Here is a 19576-nt window from a genome sequence, read left to right on the forward strand (position 1 = left end):
GGATGTGACGTAATGAAATAAATGTCCAGAAGGAAATTACTTTTATTTACTCTCGTTTTCAGAGAGCAGATCATAAATCACTTGTTTGTTTACTCCTGCAGTGTTTTTGCTGCGATTATGAATTTTTATAAAAAAATAAATAAACACCACTATCCTTATTTTTAGAAATAGAAATAGATTTAGGCTTTGAACACTTTCTGACATTGGGAGCAGGTCAGGACACAAACATCAGACTTCAGCGATTTGAAGACTTTATTTCACAGTTTAGCATTCGTCTCGTGACCACAGATGTTCCAACCTCTGTCAGACGGAATATGTCCTCTAGAGGACTTTCTGGTCTGTCGCTAATTATTGCTGACATCCTGAATGAGCGAATATTTTGTAATACCTAATTCTATATATCTTGGTGAGCATATCTTAACAAAAAGACAGTAAGCATTTTCACAGTACTTGTACAAATGTTGCTGAATATTATGCTAAGCTAACCTAAGCACATTGGACAACAGAAATTAAACTGGGATCCTGAGGAGCCATTTTCCCTCAAACTGGGGGATATTTGTGTTAGTTTAATCAGGCCTGGTAATTTAGTCTCTGAAGTTGTCAACGTCAATCATTTGAAAATGCATTTGACGTTAAACGTGCGAGTTCAGATATAATCGAAGAAATAAAGGTTGATGGTTGAAAAATCAATCTGAGCTGGCTTAAATGAAAATATAAAGGACCAAGATGAGAACCCTGAGGAACCCCACAATGCTCAGCTTGCTGTTATTAATCAGCCTTAGTGTCCTGATGCTGACCCCGTCTGATCCGTTTGGACGAGCGCCAACAACGCTAGCTTACAGTGGCGGAAACATTATTTGGTAAACAGTAAGGCACGTTCGTGCCCCGGCTAATTAGCTACGCTGTCGCTATCTTCTTCGTAAATACATTACTGCAAAGAAAATCCCCAACATTTATATTCCCTTATTTATGGCTTTCATTTCTGATGTCGTGTTTTATTTTTCTCACCAACGCCGGAGGCGTTTCGAGAGGGTGACTAGCTTAGCTTAGCTAGCTACCTAAACGTCCGGACTGTGGCTGCTGGTCAGTATTCTGGGAGCATCTCGTCGTAGTCCATGATGCTCAGTTCGTGTCTCCTCTGGCAGACAGCGAGGGTCAGGTCTGCATGGGGGGCTGAAGGTCCAGAGGCAGGGAGGCTATGAGCAGGAGGCTCCATCGGGGGGCTCCCTGTGACCAGGGTGGCCTCCTCTGCCTCCTGACACAGAGGAAAGCCCTCGAGTTGGGTTTCCTCTTCGTCTTCCTCCTCCTCCTCATCCTTCTCTTCAACCTCGTCCTCCCGCTGATCCTCCTCCTGACCTTGATTCGTCGGCCCGAACAGCTGCCGCGCCCGCTGCTCCAGGAAAGATCCAATGGCGAGGGGTGACTCGATAGGGGAGAGGGAGAGGGAGAGCGGGGAGGAGGCGCAGGGATTGAGGCTCAGAGGCGAGGTGGAGAGGGCCCTCATACCGCCATTTATTATACCGACAGAAGATGAGGCGGACGGGCGGGGCAAGTCGCTGCCCGGAGGAGCGAGGAACGCGACGCTGTTGCCATTTGACCTGCGGCGAGAAAGGTGACATCACATGATCAGCATCATGATTGGTTCAGAGAGCCGTGACATCACTCAGACTGGCTTACCCGGAGGAGGCGCCTCGATCGTGTGCCTCCAGGTGAATCTGGCTGTACAGGTGAAGCATCTCGGTCTGGAGGGTTTGGTTGAGTCTCCTCAGAGAGGCGCAGAGACTTTCACAAGCCGAAAGCTCCGCCCTGACCCAAACAGGGACGACATCGTGTTTACGCGGCGCTTAAACCAGAGGGCGGGGCCACAGACACGCACAGTTCCTCTGACCTGCTCTGGGCCTTGGCGTCCTCGAGAAGTTTCTTCTGATCCAGGATCAGCTGCTCCTTCTTGGCCAGCTGGCTCTCCAGCTCCGCTATCCTGTGATTGGCCGCTTCCAGCTTCTGCCTCTGCTGGACGTCACCGTCCTTCAGCCGCTGGTACTCCTTACCCACACTGCACTGCAGCATGGACACTTCCTAACCAACGGAAACACACACGCACACACACATTTCTTCCTGAAACGCTGTGTGTGTGTCTGTGCGTGTGTCTGCGTGTGTCTGTGCGTGTGTCTGTGCGTGTGTGTGTGTGTGTGTGCGCGTGCGTTGTCTGCAGCGTCCTCACGCAGCACTCGTGTGCGTCGTCTCCCTCCAGCTGATCGATCAGACCTCTGTTGGTTTCTCTCAGCACAATGAGCTGCTGGTTCAACAGGAAGATGTGCTGCTGCAGCTCTTCACTGCTGCTCACCTGGAGACACGCCCAGCATGACATCATCGGGATGACATCATCAACAGTGATAACAACACTGTAGCAGCTTAGCGCACCACTGCGGCTGCCGTTTCATCATTATCGGCACGAAGCAGGTTGGAATGTTTTTATTTTATTGAATTCATACATTTCTAATGTCTCGTGAGCAGATTTATTGATTAATACTAAAATTAACGTTATTTATATGGACCAATAAGGAGCTCCCCTCACCTTGAGCGACAGCTGGGTCAGCTGGCGTTCAGCGTTGTAAGCCTTGTTATTGGCTTTCTGGAGTTCTGCCTCCAGATCACTCAGCCTGTCCCGACACTCCTGGAGCTCAGTCTGAAACAGCCAATCACAGCGCAGGGTCCAGGTGAAGGCCCGCCCTTCTTTTCAGCGTGCGTCAGCGCGCGCTGGCGTGTACCTGCAGCCTCTGGTTGTCCCTCTGCTCATCGTTCCGCTTGGACAGCAGCTGCTGGACGTGCGTCTGCAGCTGCGTGGTTTGCGTGTGTGCGTCCCGCTGTAGTTGTGTGTACCGTCGCTGCTCTTCATCCAGGCTCCTCTTCAGACATCGGATCTCTTCGTCTTGAACGCCCAGCTGACCCTTCTGCAACGGGCCAGCACACAAGACCAACGTCGAGACACGCCCAGGAGTTACGGGACAGTGTTATTGCCGTTATTATTATGTGTGCGTTACCATGGCGACGCCGTGCTCCTCCAGCGCTGTAGCATTGATGACTCTGCGCAACAGGCGGCGGTTTCTGACGGCGTGTTGTTGACGTTTGAAACGCTCGTACTGCAGCTGACTGTGGACGAGCAGCAACTGACTCCTCAGAGACTGGAGCTCCTCCCCCTGGGCGGAGCCTGACACAGAGCACCCGTTATCGGAATGTGTTCATCTGAAGGTGGTGCATTGAGAGACCTGTGGGACTTATTAATCTCATCTGACCACCAAGAATCAGCCTCTGGGGACAATTCAGCGATGATTTGTGTGTGAATTCAAACCGTGAGAAACAAAACATGCAGTTTAATCTGGTTAGTACAAGTACAAACAGCGAGCGCTAGCATAAAGTACAAGTAGCTGAGGACATTTAAAAGTAAAGGAAAACGGGACGGGCATGTTTCATCAGTGAGGAGGCGTGGCTTATGCAATAGATTAGTTTCAATCAAAAATCCACATTCGTTTTCTTCATCGATCAATACCTTCTGATTAACGCTGCTGAAGGTGAGTTTGTCGGTGTTAGCGGGTTCGGGTTACCTTTGGTTTTCATGCTCTGCTGTTTACCTCCAAAATGGCTTCGATCCACCGACTTACTCGCCGCCGACAACCTGCAGCGCACGAAACCGAAAACAATCACGCAGCCGGCCAATCAGCCGTCTCGATCGAATGATCTCCGTGGTAACCGTCTCACCTCCTGCTGAGGCCTTGGTGGGCGTCGTGTCCGTGGACGATCAGCCGGTCGAGAATCTCATGAGGAGAGAGAGAGTTCTGCTCCTCCTCCTTGTCCTCCCCCTCTCTCCCCTCTCTCTGCTCACCTGCCGCTCTCTCAAGCACCTCCTACGTCACCAGAGATCAATAGAGAAGAAATAAACCGGGCACAGATCAATGATCGATGATCAGCTGTGATCTACTATCCATCCAATCGTTCAGTGATCATTTTCAAACCTTTATTTCGGGGGGGGGGGTTTAATGCTCTTGACTTGCGTTAGCTTAATGCTAATGCTTTGTTTATAGTTTTGTAGCGTTAGCCACTAAGGCTAAAAGCAGGCTAACAAACAAACTAACGCGTCTCTTCACCGCCCGCCGCTCCCTTTCGTAATGCAGTCGAATCTACCTTTGTCTTCTTCCCGATGAAGAGCGTGGCAGCTCGTGGTAGAGCTAAATCAAACAGGGCGTCGTACGGAGGCGGAGCGCCCCCCTCCTCTGTGGGGGAGAGCGGAGACGCGAAGCAGGGAGACGCGAAGCAAGGAGAAGGGTGAAGGGCTGAATCCGCCGCGGCCTCATGTCGGGTCGGGGTGGAGGTGAGGAGGACGTGCTGGGAGGAGGAAGAGGAGGAGGAGGAGGAAGAGGACGGCCCCTTGGATCTGACCTCTGGAGAGACACACAGGAAACGCGGATGAATGCTGGAACTCATTCGTTCATCTCCCTCACCGCTTTGTCCGTTACCGGGGTCGCGGGCCCAGCAGTCAACGGGCCAGAGGCGGGGCTACACCCCGGACAAGCCGCCAGTTCATCGACACGCGAAGTGTAAAGTTTATATTATTATTATAAAGTATTAATTACAACAGCAGAATTTAACGGTGGCATAATGAAAACGTTTAAATTCCACTGACCCTCCTTGTTGCTGTTGATGACATCACCTTTTCCTTGTCCGTCCTTCTCCTTGATTGGCTGAAAGGACGACCCCTCCAGTGTCCCCTGACAGGAAGAGACACAGAGTCCTTCAAAATAAAAGCATTTCCATCAAAGCGAGGAGAGTTGAGCATCTTATCTCACCTGCGGATGGCTGCTAGAGCTCAGGCCGCCATCTTGATTCCCTCCCGCCACCGACCTCACCTGGACGGTGGCTGAGGAGGGACTTTTCACACCTAGGAGGTGAACGGAGACAGATTTAGCACCGGCACCGTGTCTCGCAGTGTCGGACGCTGCTCCGCAGTGTCTCACTTGAAACGGAGGCGGTCCTGCTCAGCGGGTGGGCGGCACCCAGTGCAGCAGGTTCAGGAGGGGGCGTCGTCAAACCACAGTGAAAGGAGGGGCTCCATGTGACGTCGTCAACCTAAAACACAGGAACGACGGGTGCTTTTTCGTGATGCTAAGTTGCTAGCATATCTCCACACTCCCCCGCGTTTAGCTAGAGGGCGAGGCGGGATCGAGGAATCGCATTACCTGGATGTCAGAGGTGTTCAGGGTCAGAGGCCCAGACAGCGGGCGCCAGACGGAACCTCCTGCCAATCAACGCGAAGGACGACATTAATGACCCCGTTCACGACAGAAACAGACCCGGGTCCAGTCACTCACCTGAGCTGCTGCCAGTCTCCGAAGTGAGGTTCAGGTGAGGGAGGGGGGAGGACAGCTGAAAGTGTCTGAGGGAGGAGGAGGAGGAGGAGGAGGAAGAGGAGGGAGACTGGGGAGGTTCTCTCAGGGAGGAGTACGTCTCCTCCTCGCAGGAAGACTCCAGAGGATCCAGAGAGATTCTGGAGCACTCGATCATGATGTCGTGGACTTCGTAACACTTCCACCTGAGACACAGGAAACCGACAGGGTCAGCGGACGCAGGTGACGTCACCTCCCTCTCTCCTCCTCCTCCAATAAGAATCCAACAACGTGTCCGGTGACATCAGCAGCTGTGATATCAGCCGTCAACTCACCTGGTCGGGTCAAGTTCATAGTCCTGAGCCCCTGTGACCAACTCTGGGTGAACCCGGACATGTTCCAGCATCGGCTGACAGACAGACGGACAGACAGACAGCATTTAGATCCACACACACAAACCAACTGGACTCAAGAGACAAGCTGTAAATCTAAACTCTGGCAGTCATGTGACCTTCTGCTGGTTCGGAGGGTTGCTGCTATTATTAGCAGTTCTCAGTACCATTCCTAGTCTGTACCGGTCTGTACTGGTCTGTACCGGTCTGTACCAGTCTCTGCCGCTCTGTACTGGTCTCTGCTGCTCTGTACTGGTCTGTACCGGTCTCTTCCGCTCTGTACTGGTCTCTGCTGCTCCGTACTGGTCTCTTCCGCTCTGTACTGGTCTGTACTGCTCCGTACTGGTCTGTACCGGTCTGTACCGGTCTCTGCCGCCCCGCACTGACCTTGACGACCTCCTGGAAGGTGTCCAGGTTCTCCTTCATGCTGTAGTGCAGTCTCAGGTAGGAGATGAAGTTGCAGGGGAACATCCCATACAGACGGTGGAACAGAGAGTACACACCTGCATGGAGGTGGACCAAGTGGGCCGCCGGCACATGACCTGCAGCAGCCAATCAGAACAGCCCAGTGACCAACGCACGGTAAACGCACGGTAAACACACGCTAATACCTAAATAATGACCATTATTTTATGGGTGGATGCCTCACCGGGGTTTTTGTAGCTCCAGGAAGCGAGTCGTCCAAACACGTCGAAGAAGTCATAGATGTGCTGCTTCCCGGCCTGAGGGATCATGGGTAACAGCGTGATGAGGACCAGGACGCCGGTGATCAGGACGACGACGTCAGTGTCTGTCTGAGGGAATAACGCAGAGTTTAATGCCTTGCTCAAAGGCAGAGCCAACGGGGAAAAACAACACGGATGGCTGTTCTAACTCGTATTTGCACCGGTACCTTGAGGAGGCGCAGCAGCGAGGCCAGCAGCAGCGAGCGGCTGATGTGACGAACCCACGGCGGTTGTTTTCTGATCAGGTGACCCAGCAGGGTCAGAGCAGCCACTCTGGATCCAGGTCTGCTCAGAGACTCGTTGAGCTTCTCCAACAGGGGCTGGTGGACGAGCACGGGACGCACGTGAGTATGCGAGGTACACGCGTCTGCGCAAAAAGGTACAGCTAGCGGGCCAGCCGACCTTGTGATGAGGCTCTCTGATGGAGGACAGGAGGAGCGCCACCTGAGAGGACGAGGAGTCCAGGTAGTAGTCGACCAGCAGAGACAGGACAGCGCCTCCTCTGTCTGTCAACAGAACGCACAGTTCACTCCCTCTGCGGAGAGTCTCAGTCATCCAGGTCGACAAACGCAATCAAGGAAGACAGGTGGGCTTACCTGTGCTCAACTGTTGGGTGACTGCTGCTCTGACTTGCTCCGCCTCCTGCAGCTCTGAACTGTCCAATGAGAGCAGCAGCTCGCCGAGGCTCACTTGCTCCTTGGACATGATGGACACCTCAAGAGGGACGCGAAGGTGGCATAAAACCAAACCCTCCTCTACGTCGACGTCATTTGTTTAAACGTGCCGTTTAATATTCAGTCTGAGAGGCAAACATCGGGACATCTATAAAACATTTAGAATAATAATCTTAACACGCGATGTTACTGTAATGTTCATTTTACAGAAGTATTAATGTAGTACTGAACTACTATAATGTAGTATATTATACTACAACAGGCAGATAAAATAAGTATGTACACCGTTGAAGTATTCTGCGCGTATCTGTTGTGTACTCCATCTGGTGACACGCTGTAACGTGGTGCGTGACGTCACGAACATACTGAGCGCTATGACTGAAGCTAACAGTTAGCAGAGCCATCGGTCCCGTCGTCAAAAAAAGCAACTAGCAGCTAACAGCAACAGGCTGTTAGCATGTAGGCTATCAGCTGAGCTGAAAGTCTCCTTTGTGTTACGGCTGACGGCGTCACGTTCCCGCCTGAAGCTGTTCGGTAACCTCCGGTTCTCGTAAATCGACAAACGGTTGAATGAAAATAATCAATCTACGTTGAAAGTAAAATAGAACGACGGAAGCTCAGTTACCTTCAGACCTGTTGATCTGAACAGGGCGCAGCCATATTGAGTAACATCACGCCCCGCCCACTGTAACACGACACTCAAAACATGTCAATCAACCTCAGGAGGCGTTCAAGTCAGAAAGAGAAAGTGGGAAAATAGCCGACGTGTTTAAAAAAATAAAAAAATAAATATTGAAAGGAAATGAACGGAACCTTTATAGACTCTTGTATATTATAGATATCAATAAATATGATGATGTATTTCAAAGAAGGAAACATTTATAGAGCATAAATTGTTAATGAAATTATCTATTTGGGACTACGTACCTAGAAACTCTGTCTACTCAGAAAACAAGAATAAATGTAATGGTTCGAATGTCAACAGTTACTTAATATTGGGTGAGAAGGATTTCTGCTGAGCGTTCGTGCTTCACTGAAGTTTCATTTTAAAATAAAGTATATTATAAAATTGTAAAAAATCAACAACCACCTGTACAGGTGTCCGCTGGAAATGTTAAAGATCAAATAAATGTTAACTGTGGTCGTGATGCACCAGCAGACATAATTGTGATGATATGTGTGTCGTGTTCTGTGTGTGAGACGCAGCAGCTGTGTTTGTTCTCACAATGCGTAATTTACAGAATCATTATTTACTTACTTCATGCCTCATTGAACCAGCAATGGGAATCAGACATGGCCTCCCTAAATAAATAGCCTTCAGAGTAGTGGCCAAACTGTTGGGCTGTTCGTTTGGAGCAGAGCCTGCATTCAGCAAACGTGTCGTAAGATAAGCGTGTCGGAGAGTCCGAGCATAAATAGCAGCAGGCGAGCAGACAGGCGAGCAGACAGGTGAGCAGACAGGTGAGCAGACAGGACATGATGCTGTTGTTACTTCTGTTCGGCATCTGGCTGAACGCGTCCTCAGCTGCAAAGGTATGTTTTCATTCTCTTAGATTGGTTGCTGTCACTCATGTCCACTCGTCTGTAAGTTCTTTGGTAATAGTACTGCAGACGTAAAAAGAAAAACGCATCACGCCGGTTTTATATTTAAATGAATACCAATCAGCTGGAGTTGTATGTTCACAGGAATCAATAAAATGTACTACTGTATGTAGTGTACTCCTAGCAGTAAAAGATGACTGTTAGCTCAATGTCAGCGAATGCATCGCCGTGATGCATTCAAGTAAAATCAGTAGGTGGAGTTTAGTCATTTGATGTAAAATGCACTTTATTTGTGTAGGATATTTCGTACAAAGAGTACAAATGACAGAAACATTACAGCACAGGAGCTTCACATAAAGAAGACAAGCGATAACAGAACAAAAGAGAAGGTAGAAAAAAATCAAACGATGAAAATAGATTAAAAACATCATAATAGCAGCAATTATGATTGGATTTCCTCGCTCGTCTCACTATCTGTAGTTGTCTGCAGTTTTTAAGTCAGTGTGTGTGTGTGTGCGTGTGTGTGTGTGTGTGTGTGTGTAGCTGGGTGTGGTGCAGACAGAGGCGGGGCTGGTGGAGGGAGAGAACCACAGGATGGGTCTGTTCCGGTCCATCGATGTCTTTAAAGGAGTCCCCTTCGCAGACGTCCCTGGAAAGTGGGAGAAACCAAAACCTCACCCTGGATGGAGCGGTGACATTAAAGACACACACACACAAACACATACACACACACACAATTTCAGTTCATTTTACTCTTCCTTATTTCTTATTTAAACCTATCTACCCATCTATACGTTTAGCTTAGCATAAACCGCTAGCCTGTCACGTGATAAATGGATGAAGAATGACACAGAAACAGGTGTCGTTGTTCCCAGGGGTCCTGAAGGCGACGACACATCGGGAACGCTGCCTGCAGGTGACGCTGCTGCAGACAAAAACCCACGGCAGCGAGGACTGTCTCTACCTGAACATCTTTGTTCCTCAGGGTCAGACATGTAGGTAACGCAGACATACCGATGGCGTGGAGCGGTACGTTACCCCCCCCCCCCCCCCGATCTGCCTCCTGGCATGTTTCAGAGGAACAACAACTCATAACTGATGGCATGATGTCCCCCCCCCCCCCCCCGTCAGTGTCCACCAACCTCCCGGTGATGGTGTATCTGTTCGGAGGAGCCTTCCTGTTGGGGGCGTCCAACGACATCGCCGTTCTTGGAGACTCCCTGTATGACGGGAAGGAGATGGCCGACCGGGGCGACGTCATCGTCGTCACGGTGAACTACAGAGTCGGTACGATGGGATTCCTGAGCACCGGAGACGCCCGACTGCCAGGTCTGAGCACAACACTCCCGATTGATCCCCGACGTAAGATCAATTTGACAAGCAGAATAACCGATACCTGCCTTCAGCACAAAGGGCCATAGCAGAGCTGAATTCCGTGATCTGGTGCCTGCTGGTCATTTCCCAGCATGCTTGTTTGCTTTATCAGTGTGTTAGCTCAGCTGCTAGGTGTTGGACGTGAACATGAAGGAGGGACGGATTCCGCCTGTCGTTGACATTTCGTTGATGTTGACGCGTCTCTCAGGTAATTACGGACTGTGGGATCAGCATGCCGCGATCTCTTGGGTCCGTAGGAATATCAGGGCGTTTGGAGGAAACCCCGACAACGTCACTATCTTTGGCCAATCAGCTGGAGCCGCCAGTGTCAGCTACCAGGTCAGAGGTTAAAACAGATGTGCGGGCAGGATGCTTCGGGTTTGGCCGCCTTTACCAGAGTATCTCTGTCTCTCCTTTCAGATGCTGTCCCCCTACAGTAAAGGGTTATTCCGCAGAGCAATCTCACAGTGTGGCGTGGCCCTCAGTCCCTGGGCTCTGCAGAAGAACCCCATGGATCTCACCAAGAAGGTCCCGGACACTGAATCAAATCCTTTTCAGCTCCACGTCATTATAATTAACATCTTTTTTTGCTTTTGTTTTCCGACAGATTGCTCAGAAGGTCGGCTGTTGCAGAAGCGACGAAGACGAGATGATCACCTGTCTGAAGATGAGTGATCCGGTCGGTCTCACCATGGCTGGGAAAGTTGATGTGCTGCTGATTCTTGGAAAAGGTTAGAAAAGCCGGAGCAACGAGAAACGTGCTAGCAGGAACACGGTGAACAGTTGGAGTTTAATTTACAGACAGAGTTCCTACTCAAACAGTTTTTACTTAACACATAGATGGAAGTCATTTAGATATGTGAACTTCTACTGGCTTCAGCACCGGTCTGATCCAGTCCTTTTACAGTGAAACAGCAGGCATAAGGATCATCCTGCAAAGCGGAAAAAGTGGTAGAAAATGAATGAATGAATTTCTGGAGGAAAGGTTCTCAGTGTCTCTGTTCTTTCGGCAGGCGTGGCCATGGATCTCCTGGAATTTGCGCCGGTGATCGATGGTGACTTCATCCCCGACGAGCCCAGTCGACTGTTCCACAATGCAGCGCAGTTTGACTACTTGGCCGGGATCAACAGCATGGACGGACACATTTTTGCTGGAGTTGACGTTCCTTCAATCAACATGAGAAATGCCACCACTGAGTGAGTGCTGACAGAACCACCCAGCTGCCAGGACTGACGACGTGACATCGCTAGAGAGCTCAGGCTGAAACTCCGACTCAAATCTCCACTCCTATAAACGGAATGGCAGGGAGTCGTCGACTTACGACCACAATTGGGTCAGAAGTGTTTTTCGTAAACCGACTTGGTCGTAATTCGCCGTAAGTATATTATACTGAAAATGATGAGTAGAAAGAAACTATTTCTTCTTGGTAGACATCGTGGGTGAGAACGCAGAAACTGTCGTACATTTCATTTGCTCGCTCGCTTTCCAGTATGTTGTAAAAACACATCGTAAACCGACAAATAAATTACAGACCAGTGTGGTTGTAAAGTCGACGGCCCCTGCACATACTTATATAATGTGTATCATGTAATATATATATATATATATATATATATATATATATTATATATAAATATTAAATATATATATATATATATATATTACATGATCTGATATAATTTCCCGATGGGATTATCAAAGTATTCTGATTAATTCAGAAGTAGAGAACATATCGGTCTGATGCCACCGCAAGCCGAAACAACTCATTTGGTATCCCACAAGGCTCGGCTCTGGACCCACTGCTTTTTAAGTCCTTATATATATGTCTGTAAAATATAGATGTCGTCACTATGCAGATGACAACAAAGTGTTTGTAGCTGTTGATCTCAGTAAGTGGTCAGGTAAGTGAAATCCTCTCATCCAGAACCTCCAGATCCTACAGCTTTACATTGTGGTTAGCTTAACTTAGCTTAAAATAGTGAATTCTGATGTGAAGAAAATGAGAAATGTTGAACTGCTCTGCTCAGATATGAGGTGAAGTACCTGCTGGCTAGTCTGACGAAAGAGAAAGGGAACGCAGCTGCTGACTCAGCCTACAGCGTCTACAGTTCCCACTGGGGGCTGACTCCAAATCCAGAAGTGGTGAAGAAGACAGTGGCCGACATAGAGACAGACTTCCTGTTTTTGGTGCCCACGCAGATTGCCCTCCAGCTCCACGCCAACAATGCCAGGTCAGCCGTGGTTTAAAGTTCATGTTGATTTGAGTGTTTTTAGTTTTAGAATAAAATAGTTCACAAAAGTCTATCAAATGTTTTAATATTTTTTAAATGACTTTTATTTCAAGGCTTGTTGCTTCACAACACCTTAATATAGATACACGATTAAAACTTTAAACCGGTTCACATTTTGATATCTCGGCTTATTTTCATGAAAACTGAGTTTGGGGCAATCTTGGGTGGTTTTAGATTTTGTAATGGGTGTATATTGCAGAAGTGTTGCCTCTTGTCTTCCTCTCTTATTGGTCCAGTCATTTCCTGATAATTCTGAAAAGGGATATCTGTCCTCTTTAGTCTTCAGAAACATTCTGGCCATCAGCATGTGTGTCGTCTGACACACAACTTTATTCATGATGTGTGTCAGAGTCAACATGACCACATGTTGTTTGTCCCTCAGTGGAGCCCGTACCTACTCCTACCTGTTCAATATGAAGACTCGTATCCCAGGATTCCCTCACTGGGTGGAGGCGGAGCATATCGAGGACCTCCAGTACCTGTTTGGTAAACCCTTCTCCACCCCAATCGTCTACTTCCCCCGACACCGAGACCTGTCCCAGTACATGATTGCATATTGGACTAACTTCGCCAGGACCGGGTAAAATCCAGAAAGATTTACACTGGTGTGACCTCATTAGAGATATTGCTAGCTGTGTGTTTATATCTACCTGTAATAAACTACTTTGAATTGATCTATCCTCATTAAATTTTATTGAAATAGTTGGAAGTTGTTCTTAATTGTTTTAAACTGGTCTGATTGCTTCAACAGTTTTTATCTGGCTTGTAGAGCAGAATGGTGAAAAGAGATGGAGTTGAAATGAAGTGGTCGGGCCCGTTTTATACTGGTGTAATCTCCGACTCTCCTCCTGCCCAGTAATCCCAATGACGGTGAGAGTAGAGTCCCAGTTCCCTGGCCGGCCTTCACAAAACACCACCGGCCTTACCTGACCATCAACAGCAAGATCGACAAGTCCTCCATCAGGTACTGCATTCTACGGCACCTTTCTACAGTCTAGTTAAGTAGCATATATGCGGCATATACTGTGTAGTAATGCTGCAGTATTGGCTGGTTTTATTGCTTGTATTTGACTGAAGCTGTCTCTTCAGATACGACCTGAGATCAGAGTACGTCTCCTACTGGAGCGACACCTACAGCCGCTTGCCATCAGTCAGGAGGGAAGCAGGAAATGGAGGGATGAAGAGCGAAGAGAAAGGGAACTGATATAAATGTCAATATCTGTGTTCTCGTCTCCAATAAACGAAGCTGGTCTCTGCAAATTCAATCTCTCAGAATCTTCCAAATCAAAGTAATTTTTCAGGTAAAGTCAGGATTTTTTTTTTTTTTTTTTTTTAAATAAATGGAATATCTATTTATAAAACTTTTTTTTAAAGAAAAACACATTTTCAACACCAAGACAGAAGTTAAACCAACTGATTCAAATAAAGTCAAAGACATTATATTGCAAACTACTATATATATTAGTATACAGATATATCTAATATCTGCTACACCCAGCATACATACTACCATACTACTGTAATTTACTGGACTATACTATACTATGAAATGCTATGCTACACCGATCATACTATACTACACCCTACAGGATTTGTTGTGCAGTACTTGTATTGTTTTTTTTTGTTAGAAACAGACTTTTTCTCCAGCAGGGGAGGCAAAAATTCTTAAGAAGCAAAAACTGTGTAAAGAAACGGGTGGAAAAACAGATAAAACTAAAAAAAGGAGAGAGACAGAATCATTAAAAGACAAAGAGACATGGAGGACGAAAAGTGGAGGTTCACATGTGCACGGCTGCCTTGTTCTGCATTAGATGTCGTAACAGGCAGGAAACAGATGACACATTCACCATTTCTCTGCGTCGTCGCCACAGAGAGGAGGAAGGAGCCCGACAATGAGGAGGTGAAGCGCAGCAGGAGGAGACGCTGAAAACCTTTCAAAGTGGAGAACTGAGTCGAAAACCAGAGATAGAAAGAGGCGGGAATAGAGGAGAGAAAGACTAAAAACACCACTGAAGGAGAAGAGGAGACGCCGGAGGAGGAAGAGAAAGAAAGTAGGTGGGGGAGGAGGTGTGGAAGGAGGGGAGCCTCATCATGGAGGAGTCCGTCAGTAAGCAGGGGATGCTCTACCTGCAGCAGCAGCGATTTGGAAAGGTACAGACACCAACATCAACACACGGGGTGCTAACAGCCGCGCTGATGCTAATGCTAACACATGTGGATGTGTGTAACTTTACATTATTAGAATTATTACACAAGTAGTAAATACTCCACTGCAAGTACAGGTATTACATTTTTATCCTTGCTGGAAAAGAAGCATGAAAGTATTTAGTAGTACTATAGTACTCCACGCTAATCCCGACTTCACCGTGTCTCCGCAGAAGTGGAAGCGAGTGTGGTGCATCCTGTACAGAGAAAGTTCCTGTTCCATTTCCAGGCTGGAGTTCTTTGAGTGTAAAGATGGAGGGAGTGTGGAGAAGAATGACAAATATCTACGCAAACAGCTCGAGCACAAGAAGGTAGAGGCCGCCCTGCTCTGCTCCGCTGCGATTGGCCGCGGCGCTTCGTGGTTTCTGACGGCCCGCTCTGCTCCCGCTGTGCCACCGAGGTGATCCGTCTGGCGGACTGCATCCGGGTGTCGGAGGTGGAGATGGACGGCTGTCCCAGAGACACGGGGCCCTTCCTGATCGAGACCACGGAGAAGATCTACGTGTTCGCGGCAGACAGACAACAGCTGGACGAGTGGACACACAAACTGTGTGAGATCGCCTTCCCTGTAGGCACGCGCACACACACACACACACACACACTCACACACACCTGTTTTCAGGTCAAACTTAGCTTCCTGCTAACATCAGTTCCACACGGGACAGTATTTTAAAGTTTGAAAACATCCAGAGGAATAATAATCAGTGTCAAATATTTCAAAATGACTTTTCCCGTTGGACTGGAGCTGAAGATTGTTTTTTCTGTGTCGTCTCCTTCATCTCCCCGATGGCTAAATTGAGTTGGTTGTCATGGAAATGACACCGATCCTGCAGGATTGACGTAGGATCTGTTCAAAACGAAAACATTTACAATATTGAAATTTCACTTTAAAAGCTGCAATGTTTGTTTTTTTAATGGGCTTATGATAGGATGATAGGACGGCCGATGGTGCTGAGTCAAAGTTCCACTTCCTCTTTCTGGCCATGTGACCGGAAGTACAAACCTACAGACAGCTAATCCGACGACGACGCCCGTCTCGCACATCAGATATTAAGCCCGACAGATCCACGACTTACAAACACCGACTAAAAAAAAACATTATGAACCTTATTTTATGGTTTTGTGAACCGTTTGTGAAGAGAATTACAGACACTGAAAGATGCCTGTCTCATCATAAACTACAACTCAGGTGTGTTTGTGTGACGAAGGCGGCTCCTCCCGATTTACTTCCTGGTTGCTCAGTCATGTGACCTTGCATTTAAAGCCACCAGATGAACCCGGAGTGTTTCGTCTAGGTGAGCTGGATGGAGCACAAAGTGAAGCGAGGCAGCCTGCAAAGACGAAAGAGACGCGATGAAGACGAAGGAATGGAAGACAACTCCCTGTACAGTGGCAGGGAGACAGGTGCTTACCCGTCTGTCTGTCTGGAGGCTTTTCTGCTCATCAAGTTGTTCTGTTTCTGCAGCAGTTTTCACACCTTCATTCACAACTTCCTGTCACACCGCCAACCAAACCCCACTTCCTCTGTTTCCAGGCTAAATATAGCACACGTGCGCTAAGGTCGTCCACACACACACACACACGCACACACACACGCGCTAGCGTGTATCTCCGCGGGACAAACTTCCTGTGTGTCAACATGATGATGCGTTTCTTCCTCCACCGGTTTGGCTCTGCTGTTCTGTCTCTCTGCCGGTTTGAGCTGACCGTGTCTGTAGATGAAGATGGTAGCGATGATGATGATGTCATCAGGTCAAAAGGTCACGCAGAACTCAGGACGATCAAATGGACTCAGCGTCTGACTGTAAATAATGGCTGATTGTTGTTTATCATTCTGAGCTTCGCTGAGTGACATCATCACTTGATTTACTGATTTTAAGTAATTAACAATTTAAAAAAGTTATCACCTAGCAACAAGGGCTGTAGACAGACATACTAACTATAGTACGAGTGCTGCAGTACCACAGTTGTTACTGGTGCAACTGGTGTATGACTGAGGTCATGATGTGAAGCTGCTTCTGTTTCACCACATCCTCACACACACACACACACACACTCTCACACACCCACCCACACACAGTCTGAGTGTGGTTTCCTCACATGCTAACCGCTGTCATCGTCAATTTAACGTCATCACATGTTTTTTTTATCAACTTTGGAATTTGACATTTTCTCTCAGACAAGTTAATTTGAGAATAACTTTTATTGTTTTTACATTTAATCGTTCTGCAATCCATCCGGCGACCGATATTCATCACAACCCGTGATTGCTTCTCTGAATATATTTTGTTAAAAGGTTTTTTTCTTTTCTAGGAAGATGAGTCTAAGTCTGGTTACCTTTTCCATAGTATATTTCTAGCACAATACTATCGGCTGCCCCTCGGAGTGGAGGATGCTCTATAGAGGTTACTGTCACCTGATTCATCTCCGCCCACCAGGCTGTGGGTGGGAGGGGCTTGTTCAGGGGCGTCACGCTACCATGCTAGCCGTTAGCTGCATCAGTTCCTCATCAAATATTTGATGATGTCGATAGTTGATCTAAATGTCTGATCAATGGATCAGCGTTTGGTTTTCGAATCACGATGTCATCATGGTGATGCCGTGATGAATGTGTGTGTGTGTGGTAGTGCGTGACTTCAAGGTGAGCGTCCGGAGGACAGAAGCGTCCAGTCGCTGCCGACTGAAAGGAGACGGCGTGCTGCGAGTAGACGCGGATGCTCTTCTGCTGATCGATCACCAAGGAGACGTCGCGCTCACCTGGCCGTACAGATACCTGCGGCGCTTCGGACGAGACAAGGTAACCCTCCTCGATGCACTCCCCTTCAGGCCCAGTTACCATGGTTACCGGTGGGTTTTTCATCTCCTTCAGTCGACCTTCTCCTTCGAAGCCGGGCGGAGGTGCGATTCCGGCGAGGGGAGTTTCGAATTCGACACCAAACAGGGAAACGTCCTGTTCCAGGCCGTGGAAGCCGCCATCAACATGAAGCGGATCTCTGTCCCCCACAGGCAGCCCTCCGCCAGGGGCCCAGTGAGTCCAGAGACCCCCCAGGACCTGAGCCAGCCCTCACTACCCGGCAACCTGCCGCCGATCCAGAGCAGGGTGCTGCCTCAGCCTCGGGGTCATATCCCACAACCCCCCTCTGCTCAGGTGAGCTCAGGTCACAGGTCACCTGTCGCTCTGGTCCGACCCGGGATCATGTGATTTAAGTTCCCGACCGTCATGAGACGTTGTCTGTCTGCAGACGGCTGGCGGCGTGTACAGTCTGGTGACAGAACCTTCACATCCGGGCTCCACTTCCTGCCAGCATCAACAGCAGCATCGCCCCCTGCTGGTAGGAAAATTTAAATGTCATTACTGGCTTTGAACATCTGCTGCACAATTTCAGTCAAACGCGATGATTGATAGAAGCGATCAATGATTGGCTGCATCTCTGTCCTCAGGCTTGCCTGGAGACGCCGGTCGACAAGACGCTGACCGCCGTGAAAAGTCTGACTCTGGACACTCGCGGCGTCCCTGTCCCCCGTAAGAATCAGGTCAAAACCATCTCCAGCTTCCCCCTGCCTCACGCCGGTCCTGATCCGGGCCCCGCCTCCAGCCCCAAACTGAGCCCAAACCTGGACAAGACGTACTCCCAGATCACTGAACCGACCGCCGAGGAGCGAGTCGCCAAGCGAGAGAAGCGAGGCGGCGGCGGCGGCGGATCTCCTTCCTGCACTTCTGCCGTCGCCCCACAGGAGCCGGAGTACTCCCTCCCCTTCGACGCCATGGCCACCAATGCGATGGCGAACATCCTCAACTCCCACCAGGGTCACACCCCTGAGCCGGACCCGCTCTACGACAGCATCGACGAGATGAAGATCAGAACCATTGAGGCCGCGTATGGAAAGCTGGATCACATCTACGACGAACCTGAGGGCTGCGCACAGGCTCCTCCCACCTACTTGTACGACAACCCGGCGGAGGTGAGAGGACATGCCTGGAGGATCATGGGCACGGCTGCCGACCCTAAAGGTCACGAGTACCCGTACAACCCGCGGGCGGACGACTACGCCGTGCCCAAGCGGCCGCAGAGGGTGCTTTCTGTTACAGAGAGCACCAACGAAGAAGACAGAGAGGAACAGCCACGGGGGGAGGAAGAAGAAGAAGAAGAAGAACAGAGGGAGGACTCGCCATACAAGAACGTGATGGTGAAGATGATGTAGAAGAGACGTTTGACTGGCGGAAAACGACCTGCAGCACAACGATGGTGGCGAGGAAGGCAATTATTAAATCATTGATTTATACTTTATTCAATCAGGTCAAGAATCTGTTATAATTCAGTCAGCTTCGTCCTTTACGAATTAAACGTCGTCAGATGTCAGAGTGTCTTTAAACGCACCGCCATGGAGTGACTTCAGAGCAGTTTCAAGCATCTGCCAGCAGAGGGCAGCAGAGGACGCATCATCATCATCATCATCATCCACACACTTTTAGTTTTCATCTGAGATCGATTCTTTGAGGATAAACGGTTATTTGGGACTAAATTAAATACACGAATATTGAATTCATGGTCGTTCGAAACTCGCCTGCTCGTCTCTGTGTGGCCCTGCCATGAACTGGTGACTTGTCCAGGGTGTATTCCCTGCCGTGAACTGGTGACTTGTCCAGGGTGTATTCCCTGCCGTGAACTGGTGACTTGTCCAGTGTGTATTCCGCTTGCCCTGGTATCATATTAGCAAGTAAACCAGTAAACTGGTACCAGTAGCTGGAAATCTCTCATGGTTTAGCAGCTCTGCTAGCTTCAGGCTATGAAGCTACGAGTCCCACACACACACACACACCTACAAAGACTTCCCAGCATGCATCACTGTCTGCAGCAACACACACTCAGCCAGAAACACCATCACTGTGCGTGTGTGTGTGTGCGTGTGTGTGTGTAGACCACTGGCCTGAAAGCTGAAGGAAACTCTGTCGTCATGACACCAGAGAAATAAAGCTGTGAGGTCATACGTAC

At 48.8% G+C, this 19576-nt stretch overlaps 3 protein-coding genes across 4 annotated transcripts; 2 read left to right on the forward strand and 1 right to left on the reverse strand.

Annotated features, from left to right (window-relative positions):
* Positions 1–238: 238 nt before the first annotated feature.
* tsc1a (TSC complex subunit 1a) lies at positions 239–7805 on the reverse strand. 2 transcript variants are annotated; one of them, XM_068760776.1, is made up of 22 exons: positions 7795–7805; positions 7092–7209; positions 6898–7001; positions 6663–6815; positions 6420–6564; positions 6158–6312; positions 5714–5787; positions 5364–5584; positions 5232–5290; positions 5010–5121; positions 4842–4933; positions 4679–4763; positions 4180–4436; positions 3757–3902; positions 3630–3673; positions 3042–3208; positions 2769–2951; positions 2576–2686; positions 2222–2344; positions 1889–2076; positions 1678–1806; positions 239–1598 (listed from the first exon to the last, which is right to left on the reverse strand). In XM_068760776.1, exons 2-22 carry the CDS (start codon positions 7198–7200, stop codon positions 1085–1087), a joined length of 3171 nt encoding a protein of 1056 aa, XP_068616877.1. In that variant the 5' UTR covers positions 7201–7209; positions 7795–7805; the 3' UTR covers positions 239–1084. The 2 variants fall into 2 exon arrangements, with proteins under 2 accessions (XP_068616877.1, XP_068616876.1); XM_068760775.1 differs by having other exon boundaries at positions 3603–3673.
* An 840-nt stretch (positions 7806–8645) lies between these two features.
* Positions 8646–13581, forward strand: LOC137918196 (bile salt-activated lipase-like). The gene is made up of 12 exons (XM_068760952.1): positions 8646–8702; positions 9255–9402; positions 9587–9706; positions 9843–10040; positions 10294–10424; positions 10506–10613; positions 10693–10816; positions 11099–11282; positions 12114–12317; positions 12760–12957; positions 13234–13341; positions 13467–13581. The coding sequence occupies exons 1-12, from the start codon at positions 8646–8648 to the stop codon at positions 13579–13581; spliced, it is 1695 nt and encodes a 564-aa protein (XP_068617053.1).
* Positions 13582–14450: 869 nt separating this feature from the next.
* On the forward strand, positions 14451–19473 carry dok2 (docking protein 2). Its single transcript, XM_068760953.1, has 10 exons — positions 14451–14528; positions 14756–14893; positions 14983–15150; positions 15878–15986; positions 16185–16187; positions 17210–17379; positions 17452–17730; positions 17825–17914; positions 18024–18665; positions 18717–19473. The coding sequence occupies exons 1-10, from the start codon at positions 14469–14471 to the stop codon at positions 18783–18785; spliced, it is 1728 nt and encodes a 575-aa protein (XP_068617054.1). The 5' UTR covers positions 14451–14468; the 3' UTR covers positions 18786–19473.
* The last annotated feature ends 103 nt before the right edge of the window (positions 19474–19576 follow it).

This window comes from Brachionichthys hirsutus, chromosome 4 (genome assembly GCF_040956055.1).
Source record: "Brachionichthys hirsutus isolate HB-005 chromosome 4, CSIRO-AGI_Bhir_v1, whole genome shotgun sequence".
In the NCBI taxonomy this organism is placed as follows: Eukaryota; Metazoa; Chordata; class Actinopteri; order Lophiiformes; family Brachionichthyidae; genus Brachionichthys; species Brachionichthys hirsutus.

Bases quoted from the DNA above. Each gene is read 5' to 3' on its own strand.
- tsc1a (XM_068760775.1), bottom strand. From the start codon at position 7,200: ATGTCCAAGGAGCAAGTGAGCCTCGGCGAGCTGCTGCTCTCATTGGAC. The intron at 2,687-2,768 runs GTACACGCCAGC...TGGCTGTTTCAG, and splicing joins GGGACAACCAGAGGCTGCAG to ACTGAGCTCCAGGAGTGTCG. The intron at 2,077-2,221 runs GTGAGGACGCTG...TCCGTTGGTTAG, and splicing joins ACGACGCACACGAGTGCTGC to GAAGTGTCCATGCTGCAGTG.
- LOC137918196 (XM_068760952.1), top strand. From the start codon at position 8,646: ATGATGCTGTTGTTACTTCTGTTCGGCATCTGGCTGAACGCGTCCTCA. The intron at 12,958-13,233 runs GTAAAATCCAGA...CCTCCTGCCCAG, and splicing joins ACTAACTTCGCCAGGACCGG to TAATCCCAATGACGGTGAGA. The intron at 13,342-13,466 runs GTACTGCATTCT...CTGTCTCTTCAG, and splicing joins ATCGACAAGTCCTCCATCAG to ATACGACCTGAGATCAGAGT.
- dok2 (XM_068760953.1), top strand. From the start codon at position 14,469: ATGGAGGAGTCCGTCAGTAAGCAGGGGATGCTCTACCTGCAGCAGCAG. The intron at 14,894-14,982 runs GTAGAGGCCGCC...TGTGCCACCGAG, and splicing joins AACAGCTCGAGCACAAGAAG to GTGATCCGTCTGGCGGACTG. The intron at 18,666-18,716 runs GTTACAGAGAGC...CCACGGGGGGAG, and splicing joins GGCCGCAGAGGGTGCTTTCT to GAAGAAGAAGAAGAAGAAGA.